At 43.5% G+C, this 19,722-nt stretch overlaps 1 protein-coding gene across 4 annotated transcripts in view; it reads left to right on the forward strand.

Moving 5' to 3' along the window:
- The first annotated feature begins 5,330 nt into the window (after positions 1 to 5,330).
- The window catches only part of lnx1 (ligand of numb-protein X 1), a 35,141-nt gene continuing 20,749 nt past the window's right edge, over positions 5,331 to 19,722 (forward strand). For 2 of the 4 annotated variants that reach the window (XM_034081845.2, XM_034081846.2), the window contains exons 1-2: positions 5,331 to 5,420; positions 9,815 to 10,323. In XM_034081845.2, coding sequence (XP_033937736.1) covers positions 9,869 to 10,323 — 455 coding nt within the window. In that variant the 5' untranslated portion in view covers positions 5,331 to 5,420; positions 9,815 to 9,868. Of the gene's footprint in view, positions 5,421 to 9,814; positions 10,324 to 18,073; positions 18,776 to 19,722 lie in introns of those variants that run through there. The other 2 variants (XM_034081847.2, XM_034081848.2) reach the window with 1 other exon arrangement.

Raw genomic sequence — 19,722 nt, forward strand, 5'->3', positions numbered from 1 at the left:
GAACACAAATTGGAAGCTGATTCCACAAATGTGGAGCTTGATAGTGTGAGAAAATGTGCGCAAAATGCATGAAAACGGGCCATCTTTGGAAATTGCCATTTTTGTGGGGGGCGGGGCTAATCAAAAGCCCTTTGAAATATGTGTTCCATCATAATTGCAATGTGTATACAGCGTTTCGTGAATATCTGGAAAACTATATGCGAGTAGTTTGGAGTCATTTGAGACATGTAAATCATCAAAAATGGTACATTCTCTGTTAGCTTACGTTCCCCCCCGATTGAGCTAGCAACTATTTTATTGGCAATTTAACATGATATTGGATATGGGCTTAACTTGTCCTGGACTGGAATTTTCCCGATCTTTTCCCGAGGAGGTGTTTGCGAAAAAGCGCTTAAAATGCATGAATAACACAGATTTTTCAAAATGGCCGACTTTCTGGGGGGCGGGGCTAATGGAAGCTATTTTGAAATATGTCCGCAATTCCATCAGTAATGTCTGTGGCAAGATTGGGGTAGTTTGGAGAAACTATATGTGACTATCGCACAATAGGGGGCGCTACTGAGCTGGTGTACAAAAATGTACATTTTTTTTGTACAGTCTGGAAAAAGACGTGGGTTGTGACGTGTGTTCCAAGTTTTGCGTCCGAAAGTCATTTTAGCGATTTTGTGGCATTTAAATCGTCAAAATTGGTACATGTTCCGTTAGCTTCCGAGCTCCCCGTTTGAGCAGTCGACTATTCATTCGCAATTTAGCATCACATTGGATATGGGCTGATCTTGTCCTGGTTTGAAATTTTTCCGATCATTTTCCTAGGACAAGTATGCGAAAAAGCGCTTAAAATGCATGAATAACACAGATTTTTCAAAATGGCCGACTTTCTGGGGGGCGGGGCTAATGGAAGCTATTTTGAAATATGTCCGCAATTCCATCAGTAATGTCTGTGGCAAGATTGGGGTAGTTTGGAGAAACTATATGTGACTATCGCACAATAGGGGGCGCTACTGAGCTGGTGTACAAAAATGTACATTTTTTTTGTACAGTCTGGAAAAAGACGTGGGTTGTGACGTGTGTTCCAAGGTTTGCGTCCGAAAGTCATTTTAGCGATTTTGTGGCATTTAAATCGTCAAAATTGGTACATGTTCCGTTAGCTTCCGAGCTCCCCGTTTGAGCAGTCAACTATTTATTCACAATTTAGCATCACATTGGATATGGGCTGATCTTGTCCTGGTTTGAAATTTTTCCGATCATTTTCCTAGGACAAGTATGCGAAAATGCGCTTAAAATGGACATATTTCAAAATGGCCGACTTCATGGGGGGCGGAGATAATGGAAGCCATTTTGAAATATGTCCGCATTTCCATGAGGAATCTCTGTGCCAAGTTTCGGGTAGTTCGAAGAAACTATATTTGACTACCGCACAATAGGGGGTGCTACTGAGACATATTTGCTAAAACGTCCGATTTCTTTCTACAGTCTGGAAAAGGCTGTGGGCTGTGACATGCGTTCCGAATTTAAAGGCCGTAACTCATTTTCTCCCCTACTTATGGCTCGGTACATTTTTTAACCCTTCGATTTCGAGAAAAAACTGAATAGGACACGCCCACATTTTTCATTGGTTGCGACCCTTTAAATCTCAGTTTATACTCACCCTGCCAGTATGTCTATGACAATATATATTTTTTTAGTCCATCGGTTCTCGAGATATAAATTAGTTGTGTTTTTGGCGCCCCCTATTGTTCGAAATGAACAGTGTTTGTTGTGCCTATTCCCCAAGACACACTGAACCTATCCACCGAAATCTGTGATATTTGGATACATTTTGGATGAATTGTGAGCATTTATGTGTAGGCCACACCCTTTTGCTAATACGTTTTGATTGATGTCGGCCACATTTTTCCACACCTCGTGCTCATTTTGTATGTTAATGTGTCTGCCCCTCCATTGATGCTGTGCACTAAGTTTGGTTTGGAAAATCAAGAAATTGGAATTTAAGTTAATATTTCAATGTTTTTCACATTATGCTAATTTAAAAAAAATCAAAGTAGGCGGAGCTTCGGGATATGAGAGGATAATATGTAGAGCTGCTCCACCCGGATAAGTGTGCAAAATTTCAGGTCCCTCAGACTTACGCTGCGACTTTGTACATTTTTCGAAACACTGAACTTACACAGGTGGCGCTAGAGAGCAAGTTGAAAAATGTTCTCCCATCGAATCCAGAATGTTAACATTTTCACCGGTCCTGGCGGCGTTGCCAAATGTCGCTACATGAATAGTGTCGTAACCCCCTCAAAAACAGGTTGAAAGTGCAGAACCGGTAACAGAAAAATAATAATACTGACGATTTCAATAGGTCTTTGCACTACGTGCTCAGGCCCTAATTAAATGCAGCCTGGATCTGGAGGTAGTGTTTTATCCACACACTGTGTGAGAGGTGGTTGAGGCTAAATTATAGCCCTTGCAAAACGGACAAAGTAAAGCTTAAAAGGCAGAACAAGTATTTCTTTAATGTTAGACATTAAAAAGAAACTTTCTTTTTCTCTCATTGATCCCAAAGCGTACGCTCACAACATCCACACCTGCACCCACACACGGTCGGCATTGAACAATCACATTAAAAGGACAAGAAGGAGGCCGTCTCCCTGGTGATGGTGGAGCCGGCTCGGTTGCTTATATTTGATGACCTTCGTTCTGCTGTTTCCACTCTTCAATATTCAAGCCTTTGCTCCATGAAATATGGATGCTGTGTGTAAGGAAGAGAGACCGACCTTTCACTGCCACATGAGAATGGATAGAAAAATAAATTGATGATGGGTATTTCAAAAAGTGACTTGAAAGGGAAATATTTCCTGGCTTTTTATCTGCCAGTTCTTTTACTTTCTCATCTGCCATCTGAATTCAAATCAATGCAGGAAACTTAGAGGAAAGTGTGTCAGAGGAATGTTCTAAGCTAAGCTGGGAAGAGATAGAGGGAGGGAGGTGTGTGTGTGTGTGTGTGTGTGTGTGTGTGTGTGTGTGTGTGTGTGTGTGTGTGTGTGTGTGTGTGTGTGTGTGTGTGTGTGTGTGTGTGTGTGTGTGTGTGTGTGTGTGTGTGTGTGTGTGTGTGTGTGTGTGTGTGTGTGTGAAATAAGAGAAAGTGTCCTAGAGAGACAGGGAGAGATTGGTTTCACCTGCACCACAGTGTTTAGATAAACTCCAGCGGCAGGGAGCTATAGACTCAGTCGAAATGAAACAGGATGCAGGTTCAACTCAGCATTTCAAAGAGAACTTGGAAGTTGAAGAAACTCCACATATTTGAATCACTGTAGCAACACAGACAGCTTCATTTACTTGAAAGTTTCACATTGGCATTTCCCATCAGTAGTTACATCCTGCTTCGGTACGCTATTTATCAGAGTCAGGAGAAGAGAAGGAGACAGGAGTCTGTTCGTGTGGAAAGGAAATGGGAGTGATATGACAGCTTCAAAGGTCACAGGGAACTACTCTACAGTTTCTTGTTCTTCAACCATCACTTAAAGGGGACCTATCATGCAAAATGCACTTTTATATGTCTTTTATACATGAATGTGTGTCCCCGGTGTGTCAGGGAACTCACCAAGTGTCAGAAAACACAACCCTCTCTCTTTTCCTCCATACACAAAATCTCTAAAAACGGGGCTTTAACGGATCTGATACAGACTGATCCAGATTTGAAATATCTCTGACGTCAGAAACAAGGAGCTCCGCCTATATGGGCAACTCTCCACCTATCAGGGGAATGAGAGGTTGCTGTGGCATGGTAACAGCATGGTAACAGCATGGTAACAGCATGGTAACATGACGCTCGTGCCTCGCCCCCCTCCTTTGCAGGGGGGCGTGGTCAGCTGCAGCTCATTTGCCACAGAATCAGCCCTTGTGAAGACAGGGCTGGAATAGAGCGAAATGAGGCATGGCTAAAATGCATGATCTGTTTGGTATTTTGAAAAAAAACCTTCACAGACATGTTTTATATAGGTATGGCCCTACAATATATTATTCAAATATCGCATGATAGGTCCACTTTAAGAGACTATACGCTCCACTACCTGATTGTTCAGTGAGGGTGAGCATAGACAACTAGAGAGCATTTTCATCATGATCAGGCCAAACCCATCCTTCCAACTCTGCCTTCATTTTGATCTCAACCACACACCGGTACATTTTGTGGGAACATTTTGCACCCTTTTTACACTTTTGACGGAAAATTGCTCAAGATCACTACAGGATTACAAAAAAGTATATAACCCTAACCCTACTTTCAATTCTTGTTGCTGTATATATTTAAGGTCTATACATAATGGCGTACATCATCTTTGTTGTTTAGCAAGTTTACTGTACTGTACATGAAAGGAAGACTTGAGTCATTGATATTCCGACGCAGTAACCCATATGTGCTTTTTCTGTATATTCTGCCCAGACACATATTCAACTGGTCTCAGAGTGACTCATGAGGAAACGTAATTTTGTGTCTGGAGCACCTGTGGCTGAGAGTCTCAGGGTTTAAAGAGCAGCGTGAGGTAGGAAGAGCCGAGAGGGAAACCACATCTTAAAACGAGGATAACGACTGTTTTTGTACAAAGCCAGAATCACACGCACAGATTTACAAAAGCAGCTTTTGTCATAGGGAAGAAAAACCATAGCATAAAATAAGGTAGTATGTGTGTATGGTACACAAATGCGTGCATGGTAGTATTATCTAAGCCTGAGACATGTTATTTACTCAGATTATGGGCTTCCTGTGTAAAGACCAGAGCACAGTCCTTCTGTTTACTAAAATGGACTGCAGGAAATCAATCATCTAGGTAGGCATTAAATGTTTTTGTGGGTTATTACATTTTGATCGTGTTAGAAATGAGGTCCTGTCAGAACTTGTTGCTCAAGTTGCTGGTGCCCTTTTGAAATACATTTACATTTTTTTTTTTAAATTGTGGTTTGATAGTGCTTCTGGTAGGCTACATGTACAAATGTATCAACTGCTTCTCATAACCCTGCATGCTTCTGTTTCCTGCGTCACTCCACTTAATGGGAGATCACAGTTTCTCCAGAACAGGTTTGGGCAGTTCTCTTGTTTACCTTTTCTCTGGCTCCACCCCTCCCCTCTGCCACTTCCTGATCACCTTGGCCTGTTAGAGGTGAGTAAGGTCTGAGCTCGCACAGGGACAGTCTTCCCACTTTGGGTTATAGAATTCCTTTAAGACGGGCAGCCGGATATAATTTCTTCAGCTGAAGACCTGCAGCCAATCATCTGACTCTCTGACTGGGACAAAGTCCTTTTTACTGTGTCATTTTACACTCCTTTGCTCCCCCCACCTTCACTCTGAATGGTTTAATGTTACACCCTCTGTGAGGCTTTACCTGCCCAGGTGAACTGCTCTGCTAAAAGTGAACGTCGCTCATGAAGCCATGTAAGTATACTTTCCCCTCTACAAATAGTTTTTTTTATCATAACTGGTTGTAACTTGTGTTAAATCCTCCACAGTAGAAACATTGTCAGTAGTTACAAAACAATGTTCCGGGGCTTTGTGCTGGTCACTGCTATTTGCATGGAATTCATTTGCATTAAATCCCTGTGTGATTGCTCACTTCACATGTGTGTGATAGTTGCTTGTGTAGCTTTTTTCTGTTACCTACGTGTGTGTGATTGCTAATCTCAGCCTAGTGTTCAGTACAGCCTGTGCTCATCCAGTCAACCATTCTGATATTAGAGACACTTCACAGAGTGTTGCAGCTGTTCCCCAGACTGAGGTGTCAGGTCTGGCTCCAACTCACCGCTGAGATATGAATTCAGAGAGGGACCGACATACACACACAAACAAACACACACACAAGAGCCTTATGTAGAGGTTATTGAAAGGACAGGAATTACATTACCTAGTGGGGTGGATATTCCACACTTAATCACCCTATTCTGGTAAGAAAGGAACACATATACAAGCTTAAACCATGTGTTATTTAATAAAGAGTTACAGCATTTAACAGAATCAAACTATTTCCAGCTAGAAAGGACAGATAACCCGTTCCACTGATGTGGTAAGGAAATCTGACCAAGTTACACAGAAAAGCAATGACTTTATACAGGGAAGGGACACAGGGAAGATGATTAATTCAGCTAGGCAATCCACATTACAGTCCCAAGACATGTGGGGGGAAGACAGAAGGGGGAGCACAGCATGTTAACAACCCTAACATCCATATGATAATTGCCTGACAATGGTCAAGGCGACACCCTTCTGTCTGAGAACACTTTGTAGCCAGGCAACCTACATACATATTGAATCACTATAAATTCCCATCATACCTAGTTGCTTCACATCCTATATGATCATTCTAAGAACAAATATATATATATGTTTATTCTAAGTGGAACAGTATGTGCTAGATTTCAAGAATACTGACAATAGTACTAGTTGTGTTATATAATTAATGTATCATGGGATTCTTGATAGGCTGGCTATTGTCTTAAACCCCAATTGTCAATATAATTAATGTGTCATGTTACATACTGTCAATACTGTTTAATGTGCACTGTGTGATGTGTTGGTTATGAAACTGATTTCTGCTGAAAGTGAAAAAAACTGTCTAACTGGAATCTTCAGTGATTCATCGACATGTCTGAACACAACAGACTATGCTGTGGGTGTGTGTGTGTGTGTGTGTGTGTGTGTGTGTGTGTGTGTGTGTGTGTGTGTGTGTGTGTGTGTGTGTGTGTGTGTGTGTGTGTGTGTGTGTGTGTGTGTGTGTGTGTGTGTGTGTGTGTGTGTGTGGTGTGTGTGTTGGATCTCACACATTCTTTTTTCCTTGAACACCAACAAAAAATCCTTATTTTTGTTTGTGCTCAAGGTCAGTGTTTATTACCAAGCTGGAATCAGCATTGGTGAATTAGTATCGGCATGCTATATTGACTTTTTGTTTACCTAATGATGAACTGACAACTTCTCATTCAGCACTCCTTCTCTGTGCTGTAATTGTGAGCGTGGTTCCTGTGATTGTGTGTCAGCCTTTAAATTAGTTTGTTGCTTAACATGAATCAGATGGCAGTTTATAGTCTTTTCCATGTGAGGCCACAGCTGCTTCAAATACAATGAGCAGGTGTAGTCTGTGTCAGTTCAAATACATAATAGCATACATTTCGGTATGTTGCGGCACTTAAAAGCAAATAAAAAAAAAAAAAGTTATGCAAAAGAAGACTGTTGTGTTTAAGAATGATTTGCTCTCACTTATCTCATTTGGCTGCGCCTCTAGCAGGGTGTGTTTGTTTGATTGATACAGATATGATTTGATTATGTTGAGTATGAAAAGTATATGCTACTTCAGTGTGGACAGCGAGAGTGTGGACGCAGACATATTCAGCTTGTCATTGGGTTGTTTTTCAAACTCAATCGTTAGGAAAAGGAGCTGACTTGACATGACTTGTATCATTATTAACGCATCAAGTCTTTCCAGATCACAGGAGAGGAACATGAGAGTGAATCAACAACCCTATTTACATAAAATGTACAGTGTGTGACGATTAAGGGGTAGGCTTACTTAGACAAACAGCTCGCCCAGTCTTTTAATAGTTAAATATCCAACCTTTTGAGCTTGACTTTGGTACAAAGACAAAGGAAACACTTTTGCTTTTGTGTTGACAGTCCAAACACTGCTCTTCAACAGTGAAATGAAATAAAAACCAGGACAGAATGCAGCCTGACTAAAATCCTCATCATTCTAATGCTTGCTAATTGTGAGGCAGGTGTAGCTACTAATAAAGCATCAGTAATGTGTAGTTAAAGTCCAGTCTATCAGCTGTCTTATACTGTGGCGTTCAGGTCGTCCTGTCACTTCAGGGATTAGGAATGAACTGGAGAAAGCTGATGCTCCTCAGGCACAGGCGTGTCCTCTGTCTGAATGTGCCCATCTGTATGAGTGGGTGTGCAGTGGTGTGTGTGTGTGTGTGTGTGTGTGTCTCTGCATGGATGTACATGTATTTGTATGCGGAAAGTATTGTTGGAAGGTGATCGACATTCCAAACACAAATTGTTATGGTTAATGTGTTCCAGTGAGGTTTAAAGTTATGAAATGTTTTAAAATTCTGATTACTTTACTATGTTCCTTTGTTAGTGTTTTATCATTACTTCTTTAATATCAAAGTTTCCCAAAGAGAACAAACTGATTCCCTTATCCTGTTCAGATAAGGAACTGGGGAGAATATCAAACCACCTTCATTTTTCCTTTACTTTAAAACATTTTTTTCTGCTCCCGCCCTTAGATATTTCTTTCTCTCTCTTTTTCATTCTATCCTTTTCTATTTTAAGCTCATCCTGTGCAGTGATGAAAGTGCACTGCTCCATAGATCAGGGCAGACCTCACGCAGCATGTTCCAGAGAGTGTGATGAATCAGCCATGTTACCGCAGGCTCTCAGTGGGAAAGTTCATCTTTGTTAAGACTGCTCAGCCTCTTCTTGTTAGCAGTCCCCTCCCAGACTCACCCAAATACACTGAGCTTATAAAGCTGTCACAACTCGCCGTGCACTTCATGCTGCGTATGTAAAAAGCAATGAGGACGTCCTGTTTGTTTTGACAACTCTGAGAGTTACTGAGAGCCTGTGCCGCCATTAGCATATGGGATTCACTTCAAAGTGTATTGTTTGCTCTGATTTTATTTAGAGCATGGGAACACATCCAATTAAAATAGAACTCACACTTGGATGACATTTGCTTTCTTCAGACTACAAACACAAGTTTTGTTCCTGTTTGTTGTTGTTGTTTTTTTTCACAAGATCTAATGTCTGATTATTCAGCCAAGCCCAAATAGCGAGTCCAGAAACAAAGCTTGTGGAGTGCCAACAAGATGGCTGTTGCCAAGGTGACGTGTCTGACTGAGCCCATCTGTTCGTGTCCATGTGCTCGAGAAGCCTGCCTGTTTTGGAAATGACGTGTGCATTGGCACGCTCACAGTGTCGAATGCATGTAAACCTGTGAGGCAGTAGAAAACGGTTTGAAATCATGTCACATCTGACAACATTAGTCATGCAGTACAACGAGTGCGTGCTGGAGACTTATCTGTGTCTATCTGCCTCGACACTTGCTGCTGCGATGAGGATTATTGATGTTCTTGAAATCTCAGTAGTTTGATATTAGTCCTCTGTGTCAGCGTAGAAAATCCAAGATATTGAGAAAAACAAGAAAGAAAAGTTTGTAGGACTGCTGCGCACATTATGTGCTGCTGTTGTTCATCTTTGTGTTTAAGAGAAGCTCTGCTCCAGCAACATTGCTTATGAATATTTTCACACCCTGTTTACTTGAAATGATAACTGTGGCTGCTGACTCCCTTTCTTTGGTGGGGTAAAGCACCGGTATACATTTACTCAGCTACTGTTCTAGTTCATTTTTGAGAAACTAGCTGTAGGACAATATTGTGAACTTCTTTATAACGTTCCAGAGGCATATATTCATCTTTTTACTCCAAAACATTTCTCTGCTGTTACTGGCTAGTTTTTTTAATTTATTTGTTATTTACAATTATATTCACAACCGTTTTGGCCTGTGACCCCTTACTAAAAAATGTTTTATTTTGGGGGTCCCTTATAGACACAGTGAACAAATACCATAACATTTATATACCTATTTATCATCTATCCAAGTAATCTTGTGACCCTTTTGGGGGCCGGATACCCATGTTAGGAACCACTTGGCTATCAACTTAACTCTAAAAAAAGTAGTTTAACTACCCCCAGCTTGGCCACATACAACAGTTAAATCCTACATTGATCACAACAATATAACTACATTACATATAATATTCCTTTTCCTCACATAGATCTATGCTGTTGATGACTTCCTGACTGGATTCAAAGAGACATCCCGACTCCAAATGAGTATCGAGGAGGATAGTATACAGCCAGAAGTTGTCATGGCGATGGCGGGGGCCTCTGCTCCACCCCTTTCCCCCTCAGAGTATGGACTTTTGTCTCCGCCTCCTGACCTGTGTGTCTCATGTGGGCACAGCCACCAGCTAGAGGAGAACCACGAGTACCTCTACACAAACGAGGTGGACGACGACCTGGTCTGTCACATCTGCCTGCAGGCGCTCATCAGGCCTCTGGACACGCCCTGCGGACACACCTACTGCCAGGAGTGCCTCACCAGCTTCCTGCTGGAGAGCGACTTCTGCCCGGTGTGCCGCACGCCCCTCATGCTGCAGAGCTGCAGGAAACCCAGTCTGCTGGTGCACAAGCTGCTGGACAAGCTGACTGTGGCTTGCCCCTTCACTGACTTTTGCACTGACACCATGGCCCGTGGGGAAGTGGCAGACCACATCAAAAGCAGGTAGGAGGAAAGAAGCACGGTTTCATTTTCCCCAACATGGCAAAAGCAGTTTGTACCTAGGAGCATTTGCAGGCCTATTACTTTATTTTATCATTAGTAATATTGTATCTAGTAACATCTACAATGACCTGCAGTAAACACACACTCTAAGTTTCCCACTCTCCTCTGCCTAACGTCATTAACCCACAGCTGCCGTCCCAAAGGGGAGAGTTGTTTCTCCATCCAAGCTTTCATCTAAACTAGGCCCAGCTTTTTCTTGTTTATATATCATTAAGAGGCAGTTCTCTGTATTCTCTGGATCTGTTTTCATTAATACTCATTAACACTCGCCCAGCCCAAAGGGCCTCAGGGATAATTAGAGCATCACATCACACACAAGATGCAGAGTGTTTTCCTACTCATTTGCACTTTATAAAACTCTATAAACTCTTAAAATGTTGTGCTTTTTTTCCTGCCATTTCACTCTTTTTATTTTCCACCACCCACAAATACCCATTTTTTCTGCCACCATTTTATATATATTATATAATATATTATATATATATATTATTACATAATATATATTATATATATTATTATTATTAAATATTGCCATTCTTTCTATCGTTTACCCACATTGCTCCATTGTTTCCCTGCCCTTTTCTCTTCATGTAGTGTGTGTCTTAATGAGACGTGGAGCTCTGAGGACGACTCCCAGAGGGATTCAGCTATTCTCCCATAGTTAGAAGGTGTTATCTGTGAAGGTGAGAGGCCACGGTCAGAGGGAGAACTCCACACATTGTGTTGTGGCCTGTTCTTTAAAACGGTATCATCTCAACAGTGCTCTGCTTTTTCACTCACCGGTAAACTGTCCAACCCAGAGCAATGCAGCTGCTGATTCCTTTGAAAAACGAACACAAATTGGGATTTAAATTGAGGTAAAGCCTGTACCGATTCCCCATTTTACTGACATTTTCTCCACGTTTGGGCCATGGTCCAGTGATTTTGACTAAACCATGATTTGTTGATAAAGCTGGTTATTATGGTTGGCCTAGTACTTGTTGGGTTTTAACATGTGCAGATGAGTCGGGGATGTTGGATGGGTCAACCAAACATTGTTTTGTACCATGAGTGAATAGATATCGCTTCCCATTTCCCACCAAAAGTCACAGTTTTTTATTTTTACAATGGCCACAAACAGACCCCTAAAAACAGCTCAAGTGCTCATTATTTAACCATGACCCCAACGGCGTAACCATTACAGAAAAGTCATTTTAACCCAAACCATGATCTTTCGCTAAGCCTTACCAAGCCGAAACTCAAACACACCTTAACCACATAAAAGAAAATGCAGTTGCATGCAATGTTATGGAGGTTTAAAATGGGTACCAAAGGAATGAAGTTAATATGAAAAGAAAAACACCTTCTGTATCTACACTTATATATTAATTTGAAGACCTGGGGTTAATATGAATCATATTTCTCTCTGTTTATGGCCATGATGGCAGAGCACACTGTCTCTGGCCATACCCAGTAATCTGGCAGAGGGTCAGGAGCTGTAATGACTGAGACAGCCACGCCATCTGGTCAGAGATGATTTCATACCCATGTAATCGTTCATGACCTGATCAGCCTTTGGTTAGAGCAATGTAAATGTAAACACAATTAGTACAATTAAGAACCAAATAAAAACCACTTGATCAACGGTATTTTTCCCCGGCTGTGTCCTGTAAGGGCTTGCACAAGCTTCAGCTAGAAAATTCCTCCCCAACCGCTCAGGTATTCATTTTTTAGCCAATTACACGTGGCTACATGTTTGTGCGCTGCTTAAAACAGGTTTTCTCTTCTCTGAATGTCTTTTGCTCTCATATTTGTTGTGTTTGTCAAATGAATTTACCCAGAGCGCCATGTGTGTGTTTTACTGATGTTCTGCCTTGAGCATGATGGTGTTTCTTTTTTCTCTTTGGTCTCTTTTTATGTAAAATTGTGCGTGTTTTCAAGTTAGCTCCACAGAGGAGCTCTTCAAAGCTTGTGTGGCTATATGGAAAAGGAATGAGTGTGTGTGTGTGTGTGTGTGTGTGTGTGTGTGTGTGTGTGTGAACAGAGATAAGGCCACCTAAGCCAGGTACGGTGACAGGTGTGTAAGCTAACCTGTTTTGCTACCCACGTTATTCCTAGCCCCATGATACCTTGGTGAAAATATGGGTGTGACTTCCAGTTATTCCTTTCATTGAACCAGCCTGTGGAATAGTAAACAGAAACATGAAGGTGTCTTCCTTTTTATAAGTTTGAGCTTTTCAGTAACTGAATGATGTGAACATATGTCACACCTTAAAACGGCTAATGTGGTTAAACCTGGGACTTCTGTACCACCAATGAGTGGAAGGACCACCACATGAAGTGGCCCTGGAAAGCAGTAACAAACTAAGTCATCCTAACTTTATGAAGTTAACCTGTTAAGGCCTGAGCCTGTTTTTCAGGTTTCAGGCTCGAAAATGACATGCCCAGAACAAATGACTATATCTTCACTTCTAATAGGGGTAAATTAATAGTCTTTTTTCTCAAAGCAATGAAACACCTGTGAGTTGGATGTAGAAGAGTCAGAATCAATGTAGATGTTTTTATTTTAAAGTAAATTCAGATTGAACATAGTAAAAAAAATGTAAATTATAGTTTCCGTCCAAAAAGAACCATTACTTATAGTGAAAACCACCCTTGAATGATGGGATCGAAGACTAAAAGCTTTAGGAATCCAAACTATAACATATAAGTACCCTGTATCAAGATTGATGCAAAACAAGTTCAATTTGACCTGTTTAGAGAGATTTAAAAAAAAAAACGAGGGTGTATTTGCCATATCTCTGGAACCCATCGGTCGATTTTGATGATTGACACCACTTTTGAACCGTTAGAGCCAATACGATTGAGAGGGAGTTCCTAAATCCATCTAAATATTACCATTGGTGAATGAGAGGATGCGCAGCCAGCAAGCCTAAAACCGGAAGCTCTCATACACTCTCCCGTAGCTCTCATAGCAGCTATGACATACATTTTATGATGGATTGTCAGTAATAATTTCAAAGTTTCACAGAGACATTGGATTAACCTTCAGCAGCATTTATATGCGTTTTAATGCCATTGTACACAACTTTTGATCAGAAAACAGCAAAGGTAAGACGTATTTGCTGTTTTGGCCACGTAAAGTGAAGTTGTGTGTCGTCTTTGCTTGCCTTCGCTGCCCTGAGTTTTGGTCGCATAGTGATGATTATACCATTGGAATATGTGGAATCTCAGCTTTCATATGATATTGTGCAGATCCGATGAAGTATTCTTTCACACACAGTGACGTCACGAGCTACCCACAATGCAACACGCGCCATATATATATATATATATATATATACGCCATTTTCATGGAGGTGTAAATATCCTGGAAGTGCAAATATAAACAGCTAGTTAACGTAGCCAGGCAGAGCGCACTAGGTTTTTTTTCTGAATTAACGACCGAAGAAATCGCTGCATGTCTTCGGATTACTTCTCTGGACTTGAGGGGTGTGCTCTAGGTCGTTACCAGCGTAAACTAGAGCTGTGTGGGTTGTCGGATTGCCCTTACAGACTGCCTGCAGATGTATGGAAAAACGACAGTGGCCTTCGTCGATTTTGGCTGCATCTACGTCTAATTTCTGGAAACACCAGGTGAATACCCCACTTGTCACAATAATATGTCATTGCATATATTTTAGAGTTGACTAGATATTGATTAAGGCAATAGACTATGATATTCAGTACAGGAAGCTTAGCAACACCTAGACGGTGTACGGCTGCTTGCACCTCGCGTAAAACGGCGGATACCGGAAGTACGGTGTCGCGCTCGGCCCAATACCCGTATGTGTGTGTGAAAGAATACAATATTTCTACCGTGAGTTATGTGCTAACTGCGTTAGCACTCTTTCGCTTTGTGCTAATTCAGACGTTTGGCGTTAGTTGTTTTGTTTCGGTAAAAATGGTTCATATCGTCAGGTAGCTGAGTTTCTTCCCATTAAGTGGGTATGACATATTCATAGTTTGTTAAATGTTAAGAAGCCCTCAGATGCTGTTTCTTGCAAGATGTTGCGGGAGCCTCTGGCTTAACAGGTTAAAGGGATAAGTTGTGTTACGGTGTGTGCAGGAAGCAGGACCCAAATGCAGATTAATGTGACAAAAAATAGCTCCTTTATTACAATGCTAACTATTAACAAACACAGAACACTCACCGCAGATCACGTCAATACACAAGACGAACCGACAAAGACAGACAGAAAAACCAGAACTTAAATACACACAAGACTAATCACACAAACAAGACACGGGTGAGGAGGGAGGAGAAAACACAGGGGCCACAGGTGAACACAATCGGGTAATCAGACACACCAGGGAAACTAACGACAGGGAACCACAGACAGATCTAAACAAAACAAAACACAGACAGATCTTAACAGTACCCCCCCCCCCCCCCTCAAGGGACGGATCCCAGACGTCCCAAAAAAAGTCCAGCATGGTGGGTGGAGGGGGACCGGAGGAGGGACCGGAGGAGGGACACAGAACTAGGGCCAACAGGATGGGTAGAGGGGGTCTGGAGGACAGGCTTGGGCTGACAGCCCAGGGGCACAGCAAAGGACCCGGAAGGGGTCTCGGGCGGACGGCCCGGGGGCAAGGCAGAGCTTGAAAAGGGGGTTATGGAGGGGCGAAGGCAGTGGCAGGAAGAGTCAGGGGGCCGGGCCCGAGGGCGAGGACCGCGGCACTCAGGGGGCAGGGCTCGAGGGAGAATCCCTTACGGAAGAGGACCAGGACACGGGATTGGCAGGACCCCCGGCAGGAGAGCAGTCGGCGGGACCTCCAACGGGACAGGACATAGGGTTGGCAGGACCCCCAGCAGGAGAGCAGTCGGCGGGACCTCCAACGGGACAGGACATAGGGTTGGCAGGACCCCCAGCAGGAGAGTAGATGACGGGACCTCCAACGAGACAGGACAAAGGGTTGGCAGGACCCCCGGCAGGAGAGTAGTTGGCGGGACCTCCAACGAGACAGACATACGATTGGTAGGACCCCTGGCAGAGGAGTAGTCGACAGGGCCTCCAACGGGACAGGACATGGAGTTGGCAGGACCCCCAGCGGAACCTCCAACGGACCAGGACATTGGGTAGGGACTTGAGACGTGACTCGAGAGGGGACTCGAGACGTGACTCGAGAGGGGACTCGAGAGGAGAACCGAGGGTGAACTCGAGGGGACTAGAGGAGGGAACTCGAGAGGACTAGAGGAGGGAACTCGAGAGGGGGCTAGAGGAGGGACTAGAGGAGGGAACTCGAGAGTGAACTGGAGAGGTGACTCGAGAAGTGACTAGAGATGGGACTAGAGAAGTAACCTGAGGAGGGACTAGAGAAGGGACTATGGCAGCTGGGGCCAGAGCTGGGTCTGGAACCATGGCCGCTGGGGCCGGAACTGGGGCCTGGACCATGGCTGCTGGGGCCAGAACTAGGTCTGGAACCATGGCTACTGGGGCCGGCACCATGGTTGTATGGGCCGGTTCTGGAGCCGGAAACTTGGCTGTAAGGTCCGGTTCTGGAGCCGGAACCATGGCTGTAAGGTCCGGTTCTGGAGCCGGAACCATGGCTGTAAGGTCTGGTTCTGGAGCCGGAACCATGGCTGCTGGGGCACGGGCTGGAATCCTGGCCCTGAGTCTCCTACAGGCCCCTTGGAGACATCGTGGACCCCTACCAGTACAGAAGTCGGATCCCAGGAAAGGGTTAGAGGCTTGAGAAAAGTTTCCAGGACTACTGGTAAAAAGTTGTAGCCACTCAGGCAACAAACTCCTGAGCCAGGGCTTGCGAGCAACCTCCTGGCGTGCCTCCTTCAAAGCAGCCACTCTACCCCGTATAGATGAGGCGTCATCCCACGTATACAAAATGTAATGTTACGATGTGTGAAGCAGGAAGCAGGACCCAAATGCAGATTAATGTGACAAAACATAGCTCCTTTATTACAAGGCTAACTATTAACAAACACAGAACAGAACACTCACCGCAGACCACGTCAATACACAAAACGAACCGACAAAGACAGACAGAAAAACCAGAACTTAAATACACACAAGACTAATCACACAAACAAGACACAGGTGAGGAGGGAGGAGAAAACACAGGGGCCACAGGTGAACACAATCGGGTAATCAGACACACCAGGGAAACTAACGACAGGGAACCACAGACAGATCTAAACAAAACAAAACACAGACAGATCTTAACATTGTGCTAATGTGTGGCCGAAAGAGTGTATTGAACACAACAGGGAAGTTAATTGTTCCTGTCAATGATCTTACTGCTGGTTTGGAATACTGTCTTTTGAAAATACCTATTTTTACTATAGATTAGTATTGGCTGGTGTGATTATTATGAAAAGGAATTATTGAGAGAGAGTTTGTTATGTTGGTGTTTTTGTGAGTGTAAGTCAATGTGCAAGTGTATAGAAATAGCTCCTTTGGGGGCAGACTGGATTCTGTTCACAAACTGCATCCTGTCACAATCCAATTACATTTCCATTTCCTGCATGCCCTGCGGTCTTCTTGCTGTGCGCACTGTTCAAATACCGCATGATAATTTATGCCTCACGCATGCATACATTACAACACGCAAACAGACACGCACTGACGCACCGACACACACACAAACAAATCCAGCCTGTAACCACACTACCTCCATCCATGAAATATTCATTCAGACAGGGTATTTACACCAGTTAAGTGTCTTTCTCGAGGGTAGCAGACAGCTGAGTGCTATACAAATCGGATAACAGTGGGAAAAAGGTACCAACAGGGAAACCAAGATAAAGTAAAGGAGCAGAGGAAGGGAACGGGAAAAAAGTGAAGATACAAATCAGGATAAGTAGGGTGCTGAGTAAAATGTGAGTTTTTAAATAATCTTGCCATGATTTAAAGTGGCTTGATAAACATCAGTGGAATCGAATTGATTGTGGGGCTTGACAGGATGAGATGAAAATAGATACGCTGCAGTATTGCATATTCAAAGTGAGTGAATGCCGTTCACAGCCATCAACATGTACCACAGTCCATCAAAACACACCTCTGCCCGTCACTTCCAGCTAAGTGCGTCCCAAGATCCCTGCCGTTCACAATCAGGTGGTGATGATAGAAAGGGTTAACCTCTCTATTTGTGTATAACATACACCCTTTATCATTCGCTCTCTCATTGGACTGCATACATTCTCAAATTGAAAGATTGAATGACTGATTGAATCAATGAATGAAAAGACTCTTGATCAATGGCTCTCTGAAGATTTGTTCCAAATGTGTTTTTTTTTTTTTGCACCTGTCTATTTCGTTCATGTCACTCCAAACAGCAAGCCCCATCACTGCAGAGATTATTGATTTGCCGGTGTGTTTTGGTAATGTTCTTTTTTTTCACACATGGAGGCAGATTCTGTTTAGCGATCAGACCAATCTGCTGCACAGGGAGCAGTCCATCGTTGGAGAGGAGGGGAGAGGGCTTGGAGGCAACATATTCTCCCCCCTCCTCTCTGTCCTCCCCCTTCATAAACCAACATATGGGCAGGCAGGGGGAGGTGAATGCAGAGGTTGTACGTATGTGTATGTCTGAGATTGTGCGTGTGTGAACACGCGTGAGGAGGGCACAGCCAATCAGAGCATCACCAGGTACCTCCCCCCTCGTGTCTTTGTTTGGTCTGCTCCATCTCCCCCTCAGTGGTTTCTGCTGCAGTATAAGTCACAGCCTGCACCGTTCTCTCTGACATACACACACACATGCACACTCACACACACACACACCGATGGAGACAGATATGCACACACACGCAAACGAGCGCAAATCCTCTTACAACTCGCTAGTGCCCAGAGCAGATTAAGGGGCTGCACATCTCAAATTGTATTCCAAATGTGCCACCTTTGCATGGGTCTCCTTCCTCTTCTTCTTGCACTTTCTCCTCTTCCTCCTGTACCACAACGGGACTTCTGCTCTGCACCTGCTTCTGCTGCTTCTTCCTCCTCCGCTCCGTCTTCAACCTCTGGCAACTGGCCCGTTTGCCTCTGCAGCTGAGATGACCAGGCATCCCGCCTGAGGCAGAGGAAGAAACTGCCAGGCTCACACAGACACAGAGGTAGAGAGAGAGGGGGGAACCCGAGGGGAAGAAAGAGGCTGAAAAGGTAGGAAGTGAAGGATTCTTTCTGATCTGAGGGGCGCCAGTAGGGGGGTCAGTACGGCCAGGTTCGGAGAATTGGAGGAGGAGGGGGGACTAGAAGAGGAGAGAGCTTCAGCGCAGAGAGGAAAGGAAGAGGGGGAAATAAGTGAGGAAAAAGAGCCCAGCGTTGACCATGAAGGCTCTGTTGCTGCTGGTCCTGCCCTGGCTCAGCCCGGCCAACTACACAGACAATTTGGGCAACCTGCACATCCTCTATTCTGAGCTGTGAGTACAACCCTCAGCGTCCTCCATCATCCAACATCACCCCATCCGTCCCATCAATCAACAGTCCATGCAGCTGTTAATATGTCATTTTGCATGTCTTTCACTTCCTTTATCAGTCTGTATTTGTTTGTTGTGTCTGTGCAGTAGATCTATGCGTATTTGTGTGTACATTCTGATGTTTACTTTTTTTATTATCACTTTAAGAGTTACAGTGTGTCTCTGTGGTGTGAAAGTAAACCTAGAGCTTTGTAATGCTCTGCACATTGGTTTGTGTGGCTCTGGGATGCAGTAGAGGCAGCGGGTAGGGCTTTGTGCTGTCCAGGACAGTTTGGATGCTACAGCACTGCAGCATGGCATCTCTCTCTCCCTTTTTCTCTCTCCCTCCCTCTCTCTATTTCTCTCTCTCTCACTCTGAGTGTATCTGTGAACTGTATTGATTAGATTGAAATGTCGGCACACGTTTGCTCCCTTTATTCACAGTCCCGTTAAGCCTATGGACGGCTGTAACTACGGTGTGTTTGTTTTTGGTGATAGACTTTCACCTCAGCATTAAGAATTCATAGCTGGCTATTCTACTACTGCAATCCCATCTGTTTAAGCCTTTATGTAAACATACTCTTTATATATTTCAAATAAATCAGTACCATACAAATACACATAAAAGGCACACCTGTTAGTGTACATTTTCACAGGCTTTCCTTTCAATTCATATTTAATCAGTAGCAAAGGTTAGATCCCCCTAGGCACTTAGATGTTGGATATTGTTGTTGAGTTTGACACCAGGGAACAAAGCTCTCATGGGGTGTGTCATTAGGGCTGCAATTTATCATGGACTATTTGAACGATTTCTATACATAATTTAGTTCAAAAATATAAAACAAGGGCCATAACATACTGAGCTTCAGGGGACCTCATGCATTGCTGTTTTGTCGGGCCAACTGTCAGAA

The sequence above is a fragment of the Pseudochaenichthys georgianus genome, chromosome 4 (assembly GCF_902827115.2).
Source record: "Pseudochaenichthys georgianus chromosome 4, fPseGeo1.2, whole genome shotgun sequence".
Lineage (NCBI taxonomy): Eukaryota > Metazoa > Chordata > Actinopteri > Perciformes > Channichthyidae > Pseudochaenichthys > Pseudochaenichthys georgianus.